The 24577-nt window shown below is 43.7% G+C and overlaps 1 protein-coding gene across 4 annotated transcripts in view; it reads right to left on the bottom strand.

Moving 5' to 3' along the window:
- LOC146045200 (mixed lineage kinase domain-like protein) overlaps window positions 1-24577 on the bottom strand; it is a 104628-nt gene that overhangs the window by 30905 nt on the left and 49146 nt on the right. For all 4 annotated transcript variants that reach the window (XM_083163911.1, XM_083163912.1, XM_083163910.1 and 1 more), the window contains 6 exons: window positions 23650-24103; window positions 4165-4254; window positions 3437-3596; window positions 3262-3359; window positions 2730-2865; window positions 2301-2385 (listed from right to left, as the gene is read on the bottom strand). In XM_083163911.1, the coding sequence (XP_083020037.1) occupies window positions 2301-2385; window positions 2730-2865; window positions 3262-3359; window positions 3437-3596; window positions 4165-4254; window positions 23650-24100 (1020 nt within the window). In that variant the 5' untranslated portion in view covers window positions 24101-24103. The remainder of the gene's footprint in view (window positions 1-2300; window positions 2386-2729; window positions 2866-3261; window positions 3360-3436; window positions 3597-4164; window positions 4255-23649; window positions 24104-24577) is intronic.

The following is a 24577-nucleotide window of genomic DNA, read 5'->3' as shown; positions in this document are numbered from 1 at the left end:
GACTGCCAGCCTGCTTTCTTAGTCACGTAACTAGACATTTTGCGCCCCCCCCTACTATGTAAAAAAAAAAAAAAAAAAGGGGGGGGGGTTCTAATTTTGTTTTGCCTACACACTTGTTGCCATGGGTTTCTTGCTTGCCAGCATTCCCAGAATCTGGCACTTCCAAGAAAGAAACGCTCCCCTGAAAGACACTAGAGGTCCAGAAGGACCTCTAGCATCAATCTCCTTCAAAGCATGGAGGGCCATTTTCCAGTAGATTCCGTGCAGACAGCTAGATCACATGGAATTTGCAGAGACCCGGCACCCAAGCGATGCCAGCTCCCCCAGGTTATTGCTTTGCCACCACAGGCTTTGTGGCACCTCTGTTACAGTAGGTCAGGAAACTGCTAACTCATATATAGAAGCAGTGGCAAACACAGGATTTTTAGAGGGGGTTTCCAAATTTATTCCAAAATCTCCCACTCTGCAGCGCATTGGAGTAAGTATGGAAGTGTGGTGAGGTGGTAACAGCACTGAAAATTGGTATTTTTATACACTGGATACAGTATTCATATTCTAGTCTATAGCAGTGGTCTCCAACATTAGGCCACATACCGCAATGCCCCAGACACAATATGCCACACACTGCAATGTCCAATATGCCGCATACATACCTCCCAACACTGGAGAAAAAGGAGAAGGGACATCTGCACGTGCCAAAGGCACGCGCCCGAAATTAGGGGGCATGACCTACTATCGTGGAACTCCTAGGAGGCCACATCCCGCATCTTTTCTGCTATGGGGGCATGGCCAGTGCTCTGAGAGCTGCTGGCCATGCTGCCAGCCTCTCTGAATATACACTGTGCCATATATACACATGCCACCAGTTACACAATTCCCAGTTATGCCATAAACACAATGCCCCCCCCCCCCCCCCCCCAAGCAGTGCCAGATAAACAATGTACACCCGATTGTGGTGCCACTCTAAATAAATACTCTGGTGGTACTGTGTGTATGCGCCAAAAAGTTGGTATAGCCACATTGGGTGCCGCCAATGAAAATGGGGGTGTGATATACATATACCCCCAATAGTGCAGTGCCAGATATACATATGCTCAAACAGTGCCAGATACACTTATGCTCCCACAGTGCCAGGTATGCCCCCAATAGTGCCTGGTATACCCCCACTGGGCCAGCACTCACCATTGTTGCTCCTGCCAATGATAGGAGAATCAGATGTCCCCCTGCTGGCTGGCTGGCCTGGTCGTGTGCTCCGTATCCACCGCTGTTGCTAGCCTTCTGAGGACAGGAGAGCAGCACAGCACATTGCGAGTTTCTCCTTCCCCTCACTTCCCTGTGCAATCAGCCATCAGTAAATCAAAGCTCGCTGATTGGCTGATGGCGGCCCAGTCACAGGGATACACAATGAGGGGAAGGAGAGATGCGCTCTCCTTCCCTTGGAACTAGCGGTGGCGATCAATGGAGTGAGGGAGGGAAGGACGGATGGATGGGCGGCTGCAGTGGTCAAGCCACCCGGATCGCTACCGTGAGCTATCAGTGGCTTGCGAGCAACAGGTTGGAGACCACTAGTCTATAGTATAGGCCGTTTCAAACGTTTAAATAAGATAAGTGGTCAGGAAAAAGGTTAAACATATAATAAATAAATACACAAACAAAATTGAACCAGTACTGTACTTTGTAAGCTCACACTCTCCCACTTCATGGTAAGGCTCCTGTCTCTTCTTCCTGGCAGCTACTCTCTGGTCCATTGCAATGTTTGAGGGCTCAGATCCACACATATAGTAAATGTGGTAGAAGACACTGGTACACTAGGCATATGCAGCAGCTCTGCTCTGTCCATTACACTGCATGATGTGGTGGCAGCTCTATTGATCAGATTATATACCAGTGCTAGTGTCATAATTTACAAGGAGGAGGGGGGTTTCCAGGCAACCAGAAAACCCTCCCCCCCTGCATTTGTCTATGAGAAGACATAGTACACATAATGAGCCCATAGGTGTGCAGATTCGTGGGAACGTGTGAGGTGCAATGTGCAAATGTCCCAATAAGTACCACCCTCTTTATATCACAGTTCCACGATATATATGGTTCTCCAATAGTACAGCACAGTGCAGCTGGATATATGGCAACTAAGTGAGTGAGAGATAAGAATCAAAACATACCTGCACTCATGTTCTTAACTGGCCAAAGCCTCCTCCTACACATTAACAAACTACCTTAAAGTACCCTGAACCACACCTGTATCTCATTTCAATACTTTTGCTCCCCAAGCTGTAGGTTGGGGAAAGGTTGTCTGATACCTTCACACAGTACATGCTGTCCACCAGGAACTTGGAGCTGCTCAAGCAGCCATGCAGAATGGCTTTCCTCTCAGTCTGGTGCAACCTATAGATGAAGAAGATCAAGGTTGTAAAGTAAAGTCATATTTGTCTTCTGTATAGGAGACCATGGTCAAAAACTGTTCAAGAAACCAGTTAAAGTTATTAGCTGAAATCTACACATTGGTAGGGGCATAGCAGATGTGAACATCTTATTGAAGACAACAGGTGACGGAAGATAAATAGTAATCATTAAGATAGGTTAGCAATCTCTCCTGAAGACAGACCATTTTATAGAGCCAAATAAACATACACCTATTGCTGGCCTTTAAGTTTGGTTGGACAGCTTGTTGAAGCATTTAACTACATGACAACAATGGAGACAATCAGATAACAGATAAGATACAGAACCTGTACAGAGCCCGGGCAACATCCAGAGTCATTAGGACTCTCCGCTCCCATGACAGGTCCGGCTCTCTTCTCAGCAGTTCTCTCAGGGTCCCTTTCTCACAGAACTCTGTCACCAGGGAGAAGCAGGGTTCTGGACCTAAATAATTAGGAGAATACAGTATAAACTAAGATAGATAATAACAGGGTTCTGCTGCACCTGACAAAGGAGGGTGGGGGGAGAATGAGGACAGGAACCAGACAGGTGAAAAGGACAGAGAGTAACCGGGTTCTGCTGCACCTGACACAAGAGGGTGGGGGGAGAATGAGGACAGGAACCAGACAGGTGACCAGGACAGAGAGTAACCGGGTTCTGCTGCACCTGACACAAGAGGGTGGGGGGACAATGAGGATGGGAACCAGGGTCAGGAGATCAGGACAGAGAGTAACAGGGTTCTGCTGCACCTGACACAGGTGGGGTGGGAGGGGGGGGGGATGGGAATGAGGACAGGAACCAGAGACCGGTGACCAGGATGGACTGGCTGCTGGTTCTTACCTGAATTATCAATACAAATCCCATACAGTCGTAAAATATTCAAACATTCAAATTTCTTCATGGTCTCACTCTCAGCGTTGAATGTTCTCCTTATATAGCTGGAGAACAGAAGACATCTAAGACTGATAATATGGTTCCTCTTACACAGTCTACCTCAGATCTTATGGGTACTTACTCTTCATTTGTGTGCGGTTGTCCCTTGAAGACTTTGATGGCCACTGGGCTCCTGTGGTACTCTCCCCGGTACAGGTTATGGCTCGATCTCTCTGCCACTAATGCACCACGCTGCAGATCTGTGGCTCGGATCTCAGCGATGTCCCAGCAGGAGCGCTTGCCTGTAGACACAGGGGGATCATTCACTTTCCAATCAGGATATACGCTAAACCCTGAATTTCCACGGTGAGGGTTCCTATTAATCTGCGCAATGCGGTGATAAACAGGAGTATATCACTGATCATGATGGGGATGGGGGGGGGGGAGGAACCAGGAGATTTTTTTTTTACAGACCAATTAAGTTAGAAAATGCACTGGGCATGGTCAGGGATGGCACAGAGCATAACTGACATGATGTGCTTTGCAGCTGAATCGTTTTGTCCTGGATTACTGTAGATACAATTAGTATAGCATGTTGTAGCTGAGAGGGAGGGAGCCAACATCACTAATAACAGAGCTGTGGTAGGATGTCAGGGTGGCTCTAAAAGTGTATTTATAAAAAAAAAAAAAAAAAAGATTTTATATGTTATGCCTTATGGAATGGAGCCAGAGGTATACCTGCAAGCGGACCCTTCACGTCAGTGGCCGGGACACATGTTCTAATCTAGACAGATACCTAATGGTCATGTTTTACATGCTCGTGGCCACAACGTGGCTTCCTAGGTAGAGTGGGGCTATTACAGTACTTACATACAGCTGTGATCTCTTGCATGTGAGAGAGGATGTCATGCACGTCATCTGCCACAGCGTCCACTTTCCCGGGCAGGCTGCTGACACACGCTGTAGGGAACAGAACAATGAATATAATGATAATAACTTGGCTGCCGATGTCTAGTGGCCTGTTCTGGTACACTGGGACATACTGGGCTGGTTCTGAGCAGTAGATAAGGCACACTTTTTCTTCAAACTAATTGGTTTTGACAGGTCCACGCCCCTTTTATACAGGTTGATATCAAACTTGATATCGTATTTGATATCAAAGTAGTATAAAATAAATTTTAAACAGTATTAAAATATAATTGATTTGATGCTGTAACTTCACACACAGATATTCACTATATCAAATAACACCACAGCTGTATAAATTAATTTATAAAGATAGCTTAATGATATCTTATCCAGCAGGAAGAATTTCTAAACAAAATGCTAAAAAAAAAAAAAGATGTTAGAAAAATATGGTATGCAACAGATCTATAATTCGTAGAACTGTATATCTTGTTTTATATCAAATTTGATTTGTGTAGGATGTCTCGCAACGCTGATCATCAAAACAGCCAGCTGAAAGCCTGGTATTATAACATATTAAAGCTGGGTAGTTTTTGCGGCATTGATAAATATTATAAAGCTTTGAAAAATAAATTTAAAAGAGCCGATGTGAGAAAATGGTTACAAGAGCAAGACGCGTACACATTGCACAAACCGGCTAGAAAAAAACTATAAAACTATATAAAAGGAATATGATATGCGTATCGGATATAAATCAACAGTGGCAATGTGATTTGGTATCGCTCATAGATCTGGCAAAGTACAACGACGGTGTTAAATATATACTAACCGTCATCGATATATTCAGTAAGAGGGCCTGGGCTGAAAGTCTGACAGCTAAGAGCGCTACGACAGTCGCTAAGGCTTTTGAAAAAATATTCCAGCAGGGGGACGTACCGAGGAAACTACAAACCGATAATGGTAAAGAGTTTCTAAACAAAGTCCTAAAAAGTTGTTAGAAAAATACGGTATACAACATTTCACAACCAATAATGATGTGAAAGCAGCCGTTATAGAACGCTTCAATAGGACTTTAAAAACACGAATGTGGCTTGCCCTACTGTACTATTTGGTTTTGTGTATTACCTACCTCATGTATAGCCCGCTCTGCGTAGCGGCGTGTTTGTGCTCTGTTTTACCTGTACTGTACTGTTCAATCCCGAATGCAGTCCAACCCCTCCCCCCCCCCCCCCCCAAGTACCCCCTCTTCTTTCTTCTGTACCCCATATAAAACTTTGTGTTAATAAAAATTTATTGATGGAAAAAAAAAAACACACGAATGTGGCGATATTTCACGGCAAATAATACACACCGATATGTAGACGTTTTACAAGCTTTCATTACCAGTTATAATAACACTTACCATAGAACGATTAAGCGAGCGCCGAATGATGTGGATGGCTCTAATGCGCTGGATGTCTTCAAGATGATATACGGCGATTACTTTAGAAGTAAGAAAACAAAGGCTTGTTTAGAGGTCGGGGATCACGTTCGTATCTCAAAATATAAGGATATATTTCAGAAAGGTTACGAACAGAGTTTTTCTGAGGAAATATTTGTAATACGCGGCGTGAACACTAAAGGGCTTAAGCCTCTTTACACGTTGGAGGATCTCTACGGGGAAGCTATAACGGGTAGTTTTTACCCCGAAGAACTTCAAAGTATACCGAAAAACTATAATAGGATTTACAAAGTGGAGAAGATTTAAAAAAATAAGACGGTTAGAGGGAGGAAATACGCATTAGTCAAGTGGCGCGGATACCCCACAAAATTTAACAGTTGGGTCGCAGCATCGGAGATAAAAGATATATAAACAAAGAGGAAGATGGATGACAAACCCTTCTACATAACGTTACCGAGTAACGCTTCAGCCGATACATTTCTGCAAAATAAGACTTCTAACTATACCACAAAGCTAGCAAGGCCGAAGTGGAGATTGGGAAGTAGCTCTTACAGAAATACAATACCCACACACCTGGAATACACTCGATGTGCGTGATTGTGTGTTGAAAATAACAAAAGTGAGATGGGGCGGGCAGTACAGTAACGAGGGTTTGCGTTAAACCGGGGTTTTATGAAACTATCGAGGCGTTACTGGATTCTTTCAGCGCTGAAATTGACCGACATAAACTGGATGGCAGTTTAAAACTATGGTACGATCCGCTTGAACGAGACGATGTACAACATCTCAGCCGGACCTAAATTGTCAAGAATACTGGGGTTATACCCGAAAACTACGTTTTTAAAACCGTGCGCCGACATCAGCGGAGGCCAATATACGCTGTTCGTGTACACAGATATTATTGAACATCAGAGGGTCGGAGATAGTTATGTTCCGTTGTTGCGCACCGTTTTCAACACCCCTTCTCCTGTATTTTAGCTGGGCCCTCCAATTCGGGGAAAAGTTATTTTGTGAAAACGCTAATACAATACGCATCCACACATATGACGCATGTACCTGATAATGTTGTTTGGTTTTACACCTGTTGGCAACCAATATATGATCAACTTCTGAGTGATCACCCGGGTATGCGCTTTATAGAGGGGTTGCCCGAGTCATTTAGCGACGACCAGCTTTTTCCCCCTGATAAGGTTAATTTAGCGGTGATAGATGACTTGATGGATGCCGCGAGTAATAATTCTGAGGTTGAGAAAGCGTTCACAAAGTATGTGCACCACCGTAATCTCAGTATCATGTACCTTGTGCAAAACATAATATTTTGTCAAGGTAGAAAGAGCAGGACTATACATTTAAACACAAAATATATGATCCTGTTTAAAAACCCCAGGGATAAAATGCAGGTTAGCATTCTGGCTAGACAAATGTACCCATCAAAATATCGTTTTTTTCTTGAAGCCTATGAGTCCGCTACGGAGCCACCATACGGTTATTTACTGGTTGATTTAAGAAACAATGCCCTTGGTGATTATAGTTTACGAAGCGGATTATTTCCGCCAGACACACCAGTAGCTTATGTTGTTAAGAAGCGGGGTTCTAAATAGCTATAACCGCGCATCCTATAGTAATTCATTATCACTTCTAACAGCTGTGAACATGTCGGCCAGGATAAGGCGTAATTGGGCCCTTTTAAAAACTCTCATTAAAGCCAAACCGTCCCAAAGAAATGCTAGATTATCCAACGCTTCAAACGATTTGGTGACTGCTATATGTGAGATTGCTCTCAATACGCTTAAAGGTAAAATACCCCTGTCACAGCATCAGTTGAACTACCTTAAAAAGAAGGAGGAACCTTATAAAATCGCTTTGTAATAAGAAATGCGCCATTGGGAAATAGAAGAGGTTGGTGAAACAGTCGGGTGGGTTTATCGGGTCGTTGCTTGGATTTGCTATTCCATTAATTACCGGACTACTGTCTAATCGGTGATGGAATACGCTGAGAAAATGTATCTGGTACCCCAGCAACAGATAGACCGTTTAAACAACAAATGATGATATATGCAAAACAGCCATGCAAAGCCTAGATGCTGAGATCATAAGTATACTACATCATAATGCTTTATCAGCGTATGAAAAGGCAAAACGCTACACAGCTGTGGTACAGAGATACCTGGTGTTGAGTAAACAATCTGATAGAGAAATGTCAACTTTAATGCTTTTATCACCCGGTGCAAATGCTGTTGAGGATACAACTAATCCTACACAAGACGATGCTACCGACGCTGTTTACCACGATGTCTTGAACAGTGTTAATGCGCGGTATAAAAATAACTGTGAAATACTAATGAGTAAAATGGTTCGCTCTAAACACATCGCGAATTGGGACAGCAAGGGTGTGTTTATGTATAAAGGCGTCACAGTACCAGGATCCAATGTGTTAGACTTGATAAGGGGTATCACGCAAAATCACAGCGTGACGAGTCATAAAATGCCTAACGGCTGGATTGAATTTATGCGCGCTATGGCTGAGTTGAATATCCCATCCACTGTAGTTGGTAATGCATCAAATAGATTACAGTTAGATCGCTTAAAAGCTGAAATCTACGATGATGAAATTGGCGATGTGAATATAGCAGCCCCAATACACAACATTAACCCCTTCCCGACATTTGACGTATATATACGTCATGGCCGGGATGTACTTCCCGACACATGACGTATATATACGTCATGACTTTAAACTGTCCCCGCGTCTATAGACGCGGTGACAGTTTAAACATGTCTGCTGTCCCTGACAGCAGACATGTCCCTGCATGCCCAGGGGGGGTGGCGATGCCTCCCCCCCGTCGGCGATCGCTGTGATTGGCTGTTCAATGTGAACAGCCAGTCGCAGCGTTTTCCTGTGTTACCGGCTAATCAGACGCTCTGTAACACAGGTGTCAATCACCGCCGGGTGTGAGGGGGCATGAGAAGGTCACCGGTGATGACCACACCTCACCCCACCTCACCCCACCTGCCCCCAAGGCTGTGATTGGTCCGTCGGACCGACGGACCAATCACAGCCAAGGCGCGTCATTTAAACTAACGGTGACTGCGCTGCAGACGCCATTCCGGTCTGGAATTGCGTGCAGAGCGGTCACCGGCCACTCTGTCGTGCTATACATACCTGAACCTTGCCTGATACTTACCTGATCACCGCTGGTAGCGTGCTGCCAGCAGCTGGATGCTTCCTGGATCTTGTGACTTCCTGTGTCCTGCTGCTGCAGTGTCATAGAGTCACAGATCGTGAGAGATAGTGAGAGATAGTGACAGAGAGTGACAGAGAGTGACAGAGAGTGACAGAGAGTGCTATATTTTGTGTCTGCTGCACCCCTTTTGTGCTGATCAGTATATCTGTGCTGATCAGCAACTTTTTTTTTTTTTTTTTTTATATATATATATATACACCTGTCAGTTGCACCAAAGGTTGTGCTGCCTGTGCAACTGACTGCTGCCCCCCCTTTTGTGCTGATCAGTTGAAATGAATTAACTGATCAGCAACTTTTTGGGGGTCCAGGGTTTTTTTTTTTTATATATACCCTGTCAGGTTGCACCCGTGTGTGCCTGCTGCCCCTCACTGCTAATCAGTGTTGCATCACTGCATCACTGATCTGCAGTTTTTTTTTTTTTTTTTTTTGGAGAGTGCAGTGGGGTTTTGTTTTTACACCCACGTTGCTTTTGTGGGTGTCCTGTGGCCGCTGATCAGTGACGTACATCACTGAACAGCATTTTTGGCACAGGGTTGATATAATTTTTTTTCTGCAGTTTTTTTAAATTGTTTTTTTTTTTTGGAGAGTGCTGTGGTTTATTACACCCACGTTGCTTTTGTGGGTATCCTGTGGCCGCTGATCAGTGACGTACATCACTGAACAGCATTTTTGGCACAGGGTTGATATATTTTTTTTTCTGCAGTTTTTTTTAATTGTTTTTTTTTTGGCGAGTGCTGTGGTATTTTTTTTTTTTTAAATTGTTTTTACACCCACGTTGCTTTTGTGGGTGTCCTGTTGCCTTTGAGCGCTGTTCAGTGACGGACGTTACTGACCAACATCTGTGCTCAATTTTTGGCGCAGGACCTTTTTTTTTTTTTTTTTTTTTTTAACCCCTTCAATTTTTTTTTTTTTATTGGGATCAAATTCCTGTATAAAGTATTTTTTTTTCTGCACTACATACACACTACACACTACATACCCCCCGTGTTGAAATAAAGTTTGTACCCCCCCCTACACTATACACGTGTTGAAACATTACACTTACAGAAACACAAAAATAAAAATGGCATCCCAAATGTCATCCCAGTCATCCAGAATAATGTATTCAGCGGAGGAGGCATATGCCATGCTTGCCTCTGACTCTGACACAGCCAGTGATGCAAGCGGGGAATTTGAAGGATTCGTCTTAAGCTCCTCTTCCTCCTCTAGTGATGAGGGACCCCCTCAAAGACGCCCCCGTAGAGCAGCTGAGACCCCCCCCCCAAATGATTGATCCCGTATGGACCCCACCACCAGACAATTTTGAGCCCCAGGTTCCTGAGTTTTTGGCCATCCCAGGAATCCAATTTGATTCAACAGGTCTCAGAGAACTTGACTTTTTCAAATTATTTTTCTCTGATGATTTTATAAATTTAATGGTGGACCAAAGTAATTTATATGCCCAGCAGTTTATTGCTCAAAACCCCAGGTCATCATTTGCTAGGTGGACCCCTGTAGATGCAGTAGAGATGATGACGTTTTGGGGTCTGGTGTTACATATGGGCATAGTAAAAAAGCCAGAAATTAGGCAATATTGGAGTACAGATGTTCTGTACAGCACCCCATTTTACCGTATGGCCATGACTCGGACTCGTTTTGAGACAATCCTTAAATTTTTACATTACACCGATAATGCACAGTGCCCACCCAGAGATGATCCCACCTTTGACCGGCTATTCAAAGTCAGGCCGGTCATTGATCATTTCAGTGCCAAATTTGCAGAGATGTACATCCCTGAAAAATTTATTTGTATCGACGAGTCCCTTATACATTTTAAAGGAAGGGTTAAATTCCGCCAGTACCTTCCCAGTAAGAGGGCAAGGTATGGCATAAAAATGTATAAGCTGTGTGAAAGCACCTCAGGGTACACCCACAGGTTTAGGGTATATGAAGGGAAGGATTCAAGAATTGAACCGCCAGAATGCCCCCCCTCCCTCGTAGGTGTTAGTGGAAAAATTGTCTGGGATTTAGTGCACCCCTTCCTGGATAAAGGTTATCACCTCTATGTGGATAACTTTTACACTAGCATCCCCCTGTTTAAGGCCCTTGGTTCAAGAGGTACAGCAGCTTGCGGTACTGTGCGCAAGAACCAGAGAGGCCTCCCAAAAACGCACATTGCCCAAGTACTGAGAAGGGGTGAAAGCAGGGCACAATCCACCGAAAATATGTTGTTGGTCAAATATAAGGACAAGAGGGATGTCCTTATACTGACAACAATTCATGGAGACAGTACCACCTCCATCCCTGTACGAGGTACCAGTACCCACACCTCAAAACCTAATTGTATCCTGGATTACAATAAGTACATGGGCGGAGTGGATCTTTCAGATCAGGTACTGAAGCCGTACAGTCCCCTGCGGAAAACAAAAATCTGGTACAAGAAGCTGGCCGTGTATATCATCCAGATGGCACTGTATAACGCTTACGTGCTATTCCGTTCTACCGGCCAGAGGGGGACATTTATGCACTTTCAAGAGGAAGTCATAAAGGGCCTAATATTTGGGAACCAGCAGGCAGAGGGCCCCAGTACTTCTAGTACTGGCCCCCGTATTGTACCAGGGCAGCATTTTCCTAACGAAATCCCCTCCACTGCAAGAAAGGGCAGGACACAAAAAAGGTGCAAAGTTTGCTATAAAAAGGGAATAAGAAAGGATACTATTTTCCACTGTGAAACTTGCCCCGACAAACCCGGCCTATGTATAAAAGGAGTGTTTTAAAATATACCACACATCTATGGATTATTAGGTTCATCATTTCACCGTGCTTCGGGGGTCTTGCTAATGCCACATAGCACCCACCATTCATTCCACCAGAATCTGAGCTGCAAAATCCAAAAATCACTCCTTCCCTTCTGAGTCCTGCCATGCACCCAACTGGTATTTTTTGGTCACATATGAGGCATTGCCATACTCGGGAGAAATTGGGGCACAGATTTTGGGGTGCTTTGTCTCCTTCATTCCTTGTGAAAATGAAAAATTTTGTGCCAGAACTGCATTTTTGTGTAAAAAATGTAATTTTTCATTTGCACAGCCCAGTTGTATCAAAATTGGTGAAACCCCTGGGGGTTTGAAATGTACACTATACCCCTAGATGAATTCCCTGAGGGGTGTAGTTTGCAAAATGGGGTCACTTGTGGGGGGGTTCCACTGTATTGGTGCTTCGGGGGTCTTGCTAATGCGACATAGCACCCACCAACATTCCACCAGAATCTGTGCTGCAAAATCCAGATATCACTCCTTCCCTTCTGAGTCCTGCCATTATTTGGTCACACATGAGGCATTGTCGTACTCGGGAGAAATTGGGGCACAGATTTTGGGGTGCTTTGTCTCCTTCATTCCTTGTGAAATTGAAAAATTTTGAGCCAGAACTGCATTTTTGTGTAAAAAATGTAATTTTTCATTTGCACAGCCCAGTTGTACCACAATTGGTGAAACCCCTGGAAGTTTGAAATGTACACTATACCCCTAGATGAATTCTCTGAGGGGTGTAGTTTGCAAAATGGGGTCACTTGTGGGGGGGTTCCTAACTTTTAGCATCTTATGGTGCCTAGAAACCTACATGGTGCCTAAAAAATAATCTCATAAAAAGGAGGCTCCAAAATCAAGTAGGTGCTCCTTCTATTATGAAGCCTGTGGTTTGGTCAACGTGCACACTAGGGCCACATATAGGATATTTATGAAAACAAAAGAATTGGGGGAATCAATTTTTAGTCACATTTCTCTAGTAAAAATCTACTGTGTTCCTTAGAAAAATGTATTAAAATTGCAAATCTGCAAAAAAAATGAAATTTTGAAATTTCACCTACACTTTGTTTTAATTCCTGTGAAACACCTAAAGGGTTAACAAACTTCCAAAATGCTGTTTTGAATACTGTGAGGGGTGCAGTTTTTGAAATGGCATCATTTATGGGGGTGCCTCACATACAAGTCCCTCAAAGTCACATCAGAACTGAACTGGTCCCTAAAAAAATCAGTGTTTGAAATTTTCTTGAAAATTTTAGAATTTGCTATTCATATTTTAAGCCTCCTAGTGTCCAAAAAAATTAAAAGGAGGCTGAAATAATGATGGAAACATAAAGTAGACATATGGTCTATGTTAGTTATTAACTATTTTGAGTGGTATGATTATTTGTCTCACAAGCAGAAAATTTAACATTTTGCAAATTGCTAAATTTTCAATTTTTTTACGACATTTTGGTATTTTTCACAAAAAAACACAGACTGTATCGACCCAAATTTACCACTAACTTGAAGTACAATGTGTCACGAGAAAACAAATCTCAAAATCACTGGGATAAGTAAAAGCAAAAAAAAGTTATCCCCACTTAAGTGATACATGTCAAGATTTGAAAAAAGGGCTCTGTCAGGAAGGCAAAAACATGCTGCGTCAGGAAGGGGTTAAAAAAAGTCGTATAAATGTTTTAAATTCCCCCGGGTTAACAACGCCACACGGCTACTTACTACCGAGGAAAAGATCCATAAATCTGTTTCAGGATTCGCAGTGGTTGAACCTTTAACATATAACTAATTTATAATGTTTTTATACAATGTATTTTTGTGTGTTTAATTTGTACGATGACGTTTAATTTGTATTGTGTCATGAATATTTTAATGTAAAGTTTATCGTGTTATTCGTGACTATTTTGCTGTAAATACATTTTGTCTGTACCAATAAAATATGATTATGATTTATAAAATACTGTTTTGTTCTTTGATTCTAATCAGATTGTCTGCAAAAATACGCAATCACGCGATATAAAGTTCAATAAGCAAGATTTTTTAATAGAAAGTAATCATAAGCATTGTACATACAACATTTCAATCACAACATTAGTTACAAGTTACACAAACAATGCTGTATTACACATTATTTTTATCAAACACATATTGGTTACTGGTGACACAGGACTGTATACAGTTACCCGTATATCGACTCAAACAATGACTTCTAGGGAGACGTCTTACAAAGTTTGATACAAAGCGATCATTACGTTTTGTATCAAAACTAAAACGGGCCAGCACATCTGAATATTTGTAATTTTTACACATGAAAAATATAAAGTATATACAATATTGTCCACAAACGGTGCTGTTAAAACCTTACAACTGCTTATTTTGGTTGTAAATTCTTTTTGAATTTATTATGGCCTTTGGGAATAGGGTCAGGGTCTAATCCGTAAGAGTCCAAAAAGTAACACTCGCGCTGGTTGTTAAAATAAACGGCCAACCAATACTCCCCCGGTTGGGTGCTGGTGTGTGTGTTGATTACAAACGCGCAGGGGTATTGGGATAGTTTACCGCTCGATAGCATATCGCATGGGTAGGTCCCTTTAAAAAACAGGCGCGCCACCGGATTAGCGTACAGTATACAATTTATCTGTAATGTGTTCATATCGCTGTTGGGGTGATGAATATTGGAAAATATACGATAAATATAAAAATGATTTATTTCATTTATAGATAATCATACAACACATCACGCCTCTGGTTGATCTCGATGATATTATCAAATAATGCGTATATTATTATGTTGACTGTCCAGTCTAGTGCTCCTGCAAACCGGAATTCAGCTCGTAGATTTCCGCTTCTAATTAGAGACAGATGCTCCGCGCATTCCTGTTCAGGCGACAGATCAAAAGCAAATAGTGTGTAGCCGTTGAGGTACTCTTCACGGTCAATTAGTATACCTGAATCTGATTTCTGCTTATTTGTGATCTGAATGAGTGACATGTACTCACGAACCGCATTACCGTGTTCAAAGTCTGGTTGAAATGGTTTGGCCGGATACGGTGTTCCATCCAGGTATAGGGATGCGAAGTTTACATTTTTATGTTCAAACCGTAGAGGGTTCTTGTCGTAGGCTCCTGAAAACGCTTCATTATCTACAAAAGCGGCTATAACGGTTTTTGGTACCTGGCCTAAAAACAGATTTTCTAAATTAAATACGTGACTCCCAGCCGGTATGCTATAGATCTTCATGCCCACTCTATTGATAGCATATTTGGCATTGGTGGTCAGTAAGGCCTGGGCGTGTCCAATCCGGACGGCCGGTGAGATCTGAACTCTTTTCACAAACAGGGATGCTGCAACAATCTGAATTTTAAAGGCCTCCGCTTCAGCAGACATTAAGCAGAAAGCGTCTTTGTTTCTGGTGAGTTTTATAGTCCACGGCGTTCAATATTAGTTTATGTTGATGAAAAAGGTTGCAGTGTAGCGGGCCCAATAATTCCACCGTTCGACTTTGCGCCGTTGTTCTTGCCCTTTTTATAAACCCTGTGTTTACACCATCAAGGGTTCTTGTGTTGTGTTCTCCAGCCACATCTTTGTAGAATAATCCAGTTGTGTGTTTTGTGGATAACGCATCTGAGCTATAATTCAGTATGGTCTCTATGTAGGCCCTATAAGCGTAAAGATTATTGGACTGCGATATGAGCCTATCGCCCAAAGTAATATCCACCTGGCTAAATAAAGTTGCTATGGGGTAATTAATAAGAGCGACCTTGGCGTCTTGAGGTATCGCCGTGTTATCAGGCCGTACGATCTTGCAGGTCTTGTACAGCAACGTGTTGTTCAGATCGTAGTAGTGTTCCCCGCTGGCCGCTATGTAGAATTCAAGCGGCGCGGTCTCGGATAATGCCGCCAAAGGTTGAACTTCGACGTAGAGGCTTTTCTCTACGCTGGTCTGCGTCGGTGGTACGTCAAAAAGATCAAGTTCAGATTTTGCGCATTCCATGGATTCATTGTGTATGAAAGACATGCTTAAAAAATATCACCGACCCTCCGCTTCGGTTTCCTTTTTTTAATTAAGCCGCATCTGCTCCGTTTTTTGTTAAAAAGGGGCCTGCACCTTGTTGGAAGTCGTATTGCCCGCTTCCGTTTATTTTTAGCCGCCCCTTTCCTGGCATAAATTAAACCTGATCCATCTTGCTTCGCGTTGTGTATTTTGCTCACAACCGCCGCTGTGGCTTGTCCGATGACGTCTTTCGCGATGTTACGTGCTGCATTCTTCACGTGGGGCTTTGCTAACTCCAGACCTCTTCGGAAAAGCGGTACCGCTTTTTTGAACAGGCTTCGAAAAATTCCGCCTAAACCACACCCGTACATATACGCGCTGCCGTGAAAACCGGGTAATCCATTACCGGCCTGTGCTTTATAATATTGCGCGTAGAGCCCCGGGTCACCATAATTTTTAACGGCGACCATTGTCTTTAATAAAATTCGGTTTTGCGACGTCTGAACAGCGTATATTGGCCTCCGCTGATGTCGGCACACAGTTTTAAAAAACGTAGTTTTCGGGTATAACCCCAGTATTCTTGACAATTTAGGTCCGGCTGAGATGTTGTACATCGCCTTGTTGTCAATGAATATGTCTCGTTCAAGCGGATCGTACCATAGTTTTAAACCGCCATCCAGTTTATGTCAGTCAATTTCAGCGTTGAAAGAATCCAGTAACGCCTCGATAGTTTCATAAAACCCCGGTTTAACGCAAACCCTCGTTACTGTACCGCCTGCCCCATCCCACTTTGTTATTTTCAACACACAATCACGCACATCGAGTGTATTCCAGGTGTGTGGGTATTGTATTTCTGTAAGAGCTACTTCCCAATCTCCACTTAAGTCTATCGGCCTTGCTAGCTTTGTGGTATAGTTAGAAATCTTATTTTGCGGAAATGTATCGGCTGAGGCGTTACTCGGTAACGTTATGTAGAAGGGTTTGTCATCCATCTTCCTCTTTGTTTATATATCTTTTATCTCCGATGCTGCGACCAAACTGTTAAATTTTGTGGGGTATCCGCGCCACTTGACTAATGCGTATTTCCTCCCTCTAACCGTCTTATTTTTTAAAATCTTCTCCACTTTGTAAATCCTATTATAGTTTTTCGGTATACTTTGAAGTTCTTCGGGGTAAAAACTACCCGTTATAGCTTCCCCGTAGAGATCCTCCAACGTGTAAAGCGGCTTAAGCCCTTTAGTGTTCACACCGCATATTACAAATATTTCCTCAGAAAAACTCTGTTCGTAACCTTTCTGAAATATATCCTTATATTTTGAGATACGAACGTGATCCCCGACCGCTAAACAAGCCTTTGTTTTCTTACTTCTAAAGTAATCGCCGTATATCGTCTTGAAGACATCCAGCGCATTAGAGCCATCCACATCATTCGGCGCTCGCTTAATCGTTCTATGGTAAGTGTTATATTATAACTGGTAATAAAAGCTTGTAAAACGTCTATATATCGGTGTGTATTATTCGCCGTGAAATATCGCCACATTCGTGTTTTTAAAGTCCTATTGAAGCGTTCTATAACGGCTGCTTTCACATCATTATTGGTTGTGAAATGTTGTATACCGTATTTTTCTAACAACTTTTTTAGGACTTTGTTTAGAAACTCTTTACCATTATCGGTTTGTAGTTTCCTCGGTACGTCCCCCTGCTGGAATATTTTTTCAAAAGCCTTAGCGACTGTCGTAGCGCTCTAAGCTGTCAGACTTTCAGCCCAGGCCCTCTTACTGAATATATCGATGACGGTTAGTATATATTTAACACCGTCGTTGTACTTTGCCAGATCTATGAGCGATACCAAATCACATTGCCACTGTTGATTTAGATACGCATATCATATTCCTTTTATATAGTTTTATAGTTTTTTTCTAGCCGGTTTGTGCAATGTGTACGCGTCTTGCTCTTGTAACCATTTTCTCACATCGGCTCTTTTAAATTTATTTTTCAAAGCTTTATAATATTTATCAATGCCGCAAAAACTACCCGGCTTTAATACGTTATAATACCAGGCTTTCAGCTGGCTGTTTTGATGATCAGCATTGCGAGACATCCTACACAAATCAAATTTGATATAAAACAAGATATACAGTTCTACGAATTATAGATCTGTTGTATACCATATTTTTCTAACATCTTTTTTTTTAGCATTTTGTTTAGAAATTCTTCCTGCTGGATAAGATCTCATTAAGCTATCTTTATAAATTAATTTATACAGCTGTGGTGTTATTTGATATAGTGAATATCTGTGTGTGAAGTTACAGCATCAAATCAATTATATTTTAACACTGTTTAATATTTATTTTATACTACTTTGATATCAAATACGATATCAACCTGTATAAAAGGGGCGTGGACCTGTCAAAACCAATTAGTTTGAAGAAAAAGTGTGCCTTATCTACTCTGAGCAGGACCCAATTAAAAGGTTCGGTTTCTACAACGGCACCCACTAAGCAATTTGCTTAAAGGGCTATTCTGCATAGGGAAATCGCATGGCATGGGCCATTTTAGTACCACGCGATGCGATTTTTTTCATGCAATTTATTCACGACTATGTGTGCCCCAGGGCATTGCATCACATTGCACCTCCCGCAAAATCGCATGAGATTTTAGAGGGTGTGCGATGCCATTACGTTAGGTGTACAAGAATATATGTTTGTATGTCCAAAAAAATAAAATAAAAAAAAAATAATAATCGGTTTTACGCCCCCCCCCCACTATCCACGCAAACCCGAAGCATGGCGCGTGCAGCGAGCCCCGCGTGGGGCGGCGGAACGTGTCCTCCAACTTTTTCATACCCCCACTATCCACGTCGGTGTGGAATTGATTTTATATAGTGCAGCGAGCCTGAAGCGTGGCGAGTGCAGTGAGCCCCGCGAGGGGACGCGGAATACAAGTAATCAGCGTCACCTTGCCATGCTTCGGGCTCGCTGCGCTCGCCACACTATATAAAATCGACTCCACGTCGAAGTGGATAGTGGGGGTATGAAAAAGTCGGAGGACGCGTTCCGCCTGCACTCGCCACGCTTCGGGGTGGCGTGGATAGTGGGGGGGGGGGGGGTGCATAAAACCTATTTTTAGGACATACAATCATATCATTGTATAGCTAATGTAATGGCATCGCACACCCTATAAAATTGCATGCGATTTTGCGGGAGATGCGATGTGATATAGTGGGGCACAAAGAGCATTGAAAAAACTACATTGCAACGCATGCCGCTATAATGGCCCATGCGATGCGAATTCCCTACGGTGCCGTACGTAGAAAATCTGGGCGCCGTTCTAGGAAACAAGTACCAAAAGGTTCTAGGTGCCCTAGGCTAATACACATGTAGCTCCCCCTGTAATGCTGCCAAACACGCATGTAAGGGCGCTCGGGGACTCAGTCATACTGCCCATGTAATGTTGCTAACACACGTGTATGGGCGCTAAGGGACTCACCAGTCATACTGACCATGTGCGTGTAAGGAAAGGTATACACCTGTCATGTCAGATATAATGCTTGTGGCGTGGGAAGGAGACTTTGGCTTTAGGCTGCACGGCTGGCGCTGTAGCACGATGTACATACACTAATGGTTCCATCAGTAGGGCACATTGGCACAGCCATCCGGCACTCACCTTAATAACGGTATCCCATATAGCACATTGATAAGGGTGATAGCAAACAAACATGGAATAAACATGGAATAAGATAAACCAGGCATTCCCAACCACGGTCCTCTAGGCACACCAACAGTGCAGGTTTTGTAGATATCCAGGCTTGAGCACAGGTGACTTAATTAGTATCTGAGGGATTCTGATTAAACCATCTGTGCTGAAGCCTGGATATCACTAAAACATGCACTGTTGGTGTGCCTTGAGGACCGTGGTTGGGAATGCCTGAGATAAACCTTCATTTTATTCTTCAGCTGTCACCTGCAAGGCTATATAAATCCCGCTGCAAGTCCTTCCCTGGTGCACATCCATACAAATATTAAATACAGCAATCGCTACATGTTCTCTGTTACAGTATGGTCTCTGATATAAATAGATATCCCCAACGGATGCCAACCTATTTAGCAGTACATTTATGACACCATACATCTCAATCACAACTACACCTTTGTGTGTGTGCACACCATGTGACGCAACAATCGCACATGCAGCCATAGGCGAATCTAGGGGGTGGTCTGGACCACAGGACCACCCATTGGGATGGGGCTTTCCAACGAGCCCAGCCCTGTATCTCTAGCCCCCTGGGAACCAGAGATACTGCCAGGCAAAGCTGGAACGTTTTCCCTATAGGATAACATGGGACCCGCTAATTCCGACCCCCACCCAGTTCAACGGCTGCCTGTTCCCCCTTCGGCATCACTGAAGCTCGAGGTTGATCTCAGTCGAACCCAAATAGCTGGGCCTTCAATCTGATACCAGGCTGGATCCATATGAGTTAATTGGTTCCAGGGATATTGAGATTAAACCGTTTTTTTTATTTTGTATTTCTTAAATGTAATTTCATGTCCGATAACAACCCGGTACTAGCGCTGGTGTGAAAGGTTCCCGGGACAAAATCCCGGGCAATTTTCAACCCGGCTAGGTACCAGGGTTGTTCCCGGGTTCAACCCGGGGACCTGGCTGGTGTGAAAGGTACAGGTTATACTTACCCGGGTTGCTGTGTCCTCGGTGTGCTGTCTGGACGGGAATCCACGCAGGCGGCGGGCGCAAATGACGGGACAGCCGGTGGATGATGATGACGCAGTTCTCCGGCGGCAGTGAGGACGCCGGAGAGCTGCATCATCTTCATCCGCAGCCTGTCCCGTCATTTGCGCCGCCGCCTGTGTGGATCCCTGGCCTGCACGGAGGACCAGCAACCGGGGTGAGTATTCTCCCCACCTCCGCCGCCATCCCGCCTCCTCCCCACCTCCTGCCGGCCTCCTTCCCGCCCCCTGCTCACACCAGAAAATGCAGGGACATTTCTGGTGTAAATGGGTCCAAACCCGGGAATGTCCCTGCTTGTCCCGGGAACTGAATTCCCGGGTTTGTCCCTGCATTTCTGGTGTGAAGGGGGTATAAGGGGGTCAGCCTGGGAATGTCCCTGCATGATCCTGGGACCATATTCCCGGGTAAATCCCTGCATTTTCTGTTGTGAAAGGGGTATTATTTCAAAACAGCCGTGACCTGCAGTGCTCTGAATACAGCCGGGCAGCCCCCTGCTCTCTGCCCAGACGTCACACACACACACACACACACACAACAACAGCGTGCACAATATTTCAAATGTCCACTCGGCTAGAGGGGACACCAGGAGGGGAGTGGGAGCGTGCTCTGCGCTGCGCTCTGCTCCTCTCCCCATAGAAGCAGCTGCACCGCTCTCCATCTCTCCCTGCAGCAGCAGCGAATGCTCATATAAAAATTTACAGTAAGTGGCACTTTTGGGGGCATTGCTTAAGGGACGCTACAAGTGGCGGTATGTGGGGGCATTATGCATAATGTGTGGCTTAATGTATAAGAGGCATTACGGTGTGCAGCATCATGTGTAAGGGGCCTTACGGTATGCAGCATCATGTGTAAGGGGCATTACGGTGTGCAGCATCATGTGTAAGGGGCATTACGGTGTGCAGCATCATGTGTAAGGGGCATTACGGTGTGCAGCATCATGTGTAAGGGGCATTACGGTATGCAGCATCATGTGTAAGGGGCATTACGGTATGCAGCATCATGTGTAAGGGGCATTACGGTATGCAGCATCATGTGTAAGGGGCATTACGGTGTGCAGCATCATGTGTAAGGGGCATTACGGTGTGCAGCATCATGTGTAAGGGGCATTACGGTGTGCAGCATCATGTGTAAGGGGCATTATGTGTGCAGCATCATGTGTAATTGGTACTATGGTGTGCGGCATCATGTGTAATGGTTACTATGGTGCCATCAAGCAAGAACCCCCTAGCAATGAGCACGTAGGTAAGCAGCACTTATGTGGCAAATATGAACTGGCCATTATGGTTTGTTAGATAGTATGTAATGGGCATCATGATGTGTGGCACAATGTGTAATGGGCAATATGGTGTGTGGCCTTATGGCGTCTGGCTTTATGTGTAATGGGTATTACGGAGTTTGCTAAAATGTGTAATGGGCATTACTGTGTATGGTCTAAAGTGTAATACCACACCCCTTTTTGTGATGAAAAGCCTCCTTCCCATGAGACCACGCCCCCTTTTTGACGCGCAAAGGTCCGCCTGCTGTTATGTCTGGATCTGGGACCACTATTACCATAATTCTAGATTCGCCTATGCATGCAGCTAATACACTCCACTCGGTAATATGCCCACAATCAGGCTCCTTGTATACAATGCTGTTTATCTACATTGAAAACCTCAATGGGACGTTTTGGGCCCATATAATCCTACAGATGAAGCCATGCTCATCTATCCTGTGATGCATGTTTGACTCTAAAACCACATGCCCATAGCAACACATCAGCAGCATACCATGTCTGCCAGGGCATGCTGCAACATCAGAAACGGTGTAGATGCATAACAGAAAGTCCATGTTTACCACTTCATTATAAAATTAAATTATTTTTTATTGTAGGTCATAATAGAACCTACGGACTGAAGAACTTGCCAACAAGCACACAATGCCAAATTGGGAAAGGAAATTAACCCAACCTGTTGTACTCCTTTTTAAGGCATAATAACATATGCAGCCTACATGAGATCCATAGATACTTGGGGCAGATTATCAATGAGTGATATTCTTGTTTTCATTTGTCACAAATGTTAAATTGTTCTCCAGCCTCTTTCATGTGTTTAAAAAAAAAAAAAAAAAAAATGTCAGGAGCCGATTGTCTAGAGCAGTGGTTCCCAACCTTTTTTCTATCCTGTACCCCTTGATTAGGCTCTTCATTTATGAGTACCCCCTCCTTTCAATTTGAAATATCTACAGTACTTACGAGTGAAGTGGAAGTGAGCGTTATACGTGTCCTTATATTAAGGAGTAGCGAAAGAGTAGGCAGTCAGGAATTGTGTCCCTCTGTGTATGGCCGCAGGCTGTGAACTGTCTCTGGAGGTACCGCTAACATCTGTAGGATTGATGCTGCTGCTCCACCCATGTCAGCGTGGAGCAGAAGATCGCTGATGTCAAAGTTCACTGATGATGCTGCAGATGGAACCAGAAGTGACCCAACATGGTTCATTTCCATGGCATTGGGAGACTTCTTATGCCATCAGGAGACTTTTTCTTCCGCCATTACCAATATTATTTACAAGTACCCCCAACTGGTCTCCAAAGTAGTGTCGGACTAGTTTCACAACAGCTGGAGAGCCACAGGCTGGCCAGGCCTGCTCTAGCACAAGCATGGTCCATCTCAGCATTACCTCCAAGCAGATAACCCACAGATAATTCATAGATTCCAGGTGGACAAAGTCAATTCAAAGTCCTGTTTATAACCTTTGGACCACCCCTTCATTGCAATACCCATGTCCTAAGATTCTGCTCAAATGAGGCTTATTTAAGTATTAACTCATTTCAGCTGTTGTGGGGTCCTTTTAGTTTAATAGTTTCGGTGGCTTAGGTGTTACAAGTGTAATGCTGAGCTGTGCTTCTGTAAATGGGGGGCTTTTATGAAACCACAATATCTAGGCTGGCTGTCATTCACATGTAGTAAATAGTGCTATTTACTTTAGGAAGGGGTTGGTTTTGAGGCCTGAAGTATAAAGTATGAATGCTATTACAATGGACCAGAAGGCTGCTTGATGGAGGGAGGCCAAGTGTGTTCGTTTAATGCTAGGCTTTATGTAATGTATGTATCCCCTTTTTACAAACAGAAGCACAAAACTGTGACAAAAGTACTTGCAGAGACTTTTTACTTACTGGAAAATATAACATACTGATATACACTTCATGTTTTTGCACCCCAAGGTCCACAACCACTGAACAGAGGTAACATTCAGAATAGAAACTTACAGGTTAGAAAATCCTTCAGTTCCCTTAAGTCTTCCTCTATATCTTTCTCATTCTCAGACTTGCGGGTATTCTCACTGAACCAATGGAGCAGCTTCTCTCGGTGCTCCGCAGCCAGAAACAGGCACAGTTGGCTGGCCGCGTCCCCCAGCCGATCATTGATCACCACAAACTCTTCTTTGATGCTGTTGGCCTGAAGTATCTGCCTCCACCAGCCATGGCGGGAGTATTTAATCACCCAGCATTTTGCATTCTCTAGCGTTCCCACCAGCTCTGTCACCACTGTGTGAAGTGATGTAGATATATTTTTCTGCTTCTCCAGGGCCTTGATGGTAATGAGCAGCATCTTAACCCGCTTCTCAAGTCGTCTGCATTGGCGCTTGTTTGAGCTGGACTGCTCACATAGGTCGTAGATGGTGGTGGCAAGGCTTAAAACCTGACCCAGGGCCTCCATCTCCTACAAGCAGAAGCACAGATAATTCAGAAGAGGTTTTACAGGGTGAAGAACTGAAGACAAGCCAGAAGGAAGGACCAAGGTGTTAAGGAAGCAAACAATCATCCACCTCCTGTACCGTTATCTGTTTTGTGGGGTCAGCATTAAAGAGATTCTACAGGAAACATCTACATACAGTACAAATATGGGTAATAGAGATTGCTACAAGTGATGAACAGACACATGTATGACACATTGTGACCGCAGCCTGTCGCAGTGGAAGGGAAAGCCAATGCTAAGCTAGCTGATCTAACAATAGCCGAAAGATAACATTCAATCAATATTGGTTATATATATTTATTTATGTGTGTGTTGCCTGGCACTCCAATTTGCGGGTTGGGATCATTTGGTCTACAGCATGATGGTCGACAGTCATTAGGTCGACATGGGAAAAGGTCGTAAGGTCATTAGTTCGACAATGTCTGGGTCGACAGTCAA

Source organism: Crinia signifera, chromosome 11 (genome assembly GCF_055691185.1).
Source record: "Crinia signifera chromosome 11, ASM5569118v1, whole genome shotgun sequence".
Taxonomy (NCBI): Eukaryota; Metazoa; Chordata; class Amphibia; order Anura; family Myobatrachidae; genus Crinia; species Crinia signifera.
The sequence above is the reverse complement of the archived record's forward strand: the minus strand, read 5'-3'. Positions and strand labels throughout refer to the sequence as shown.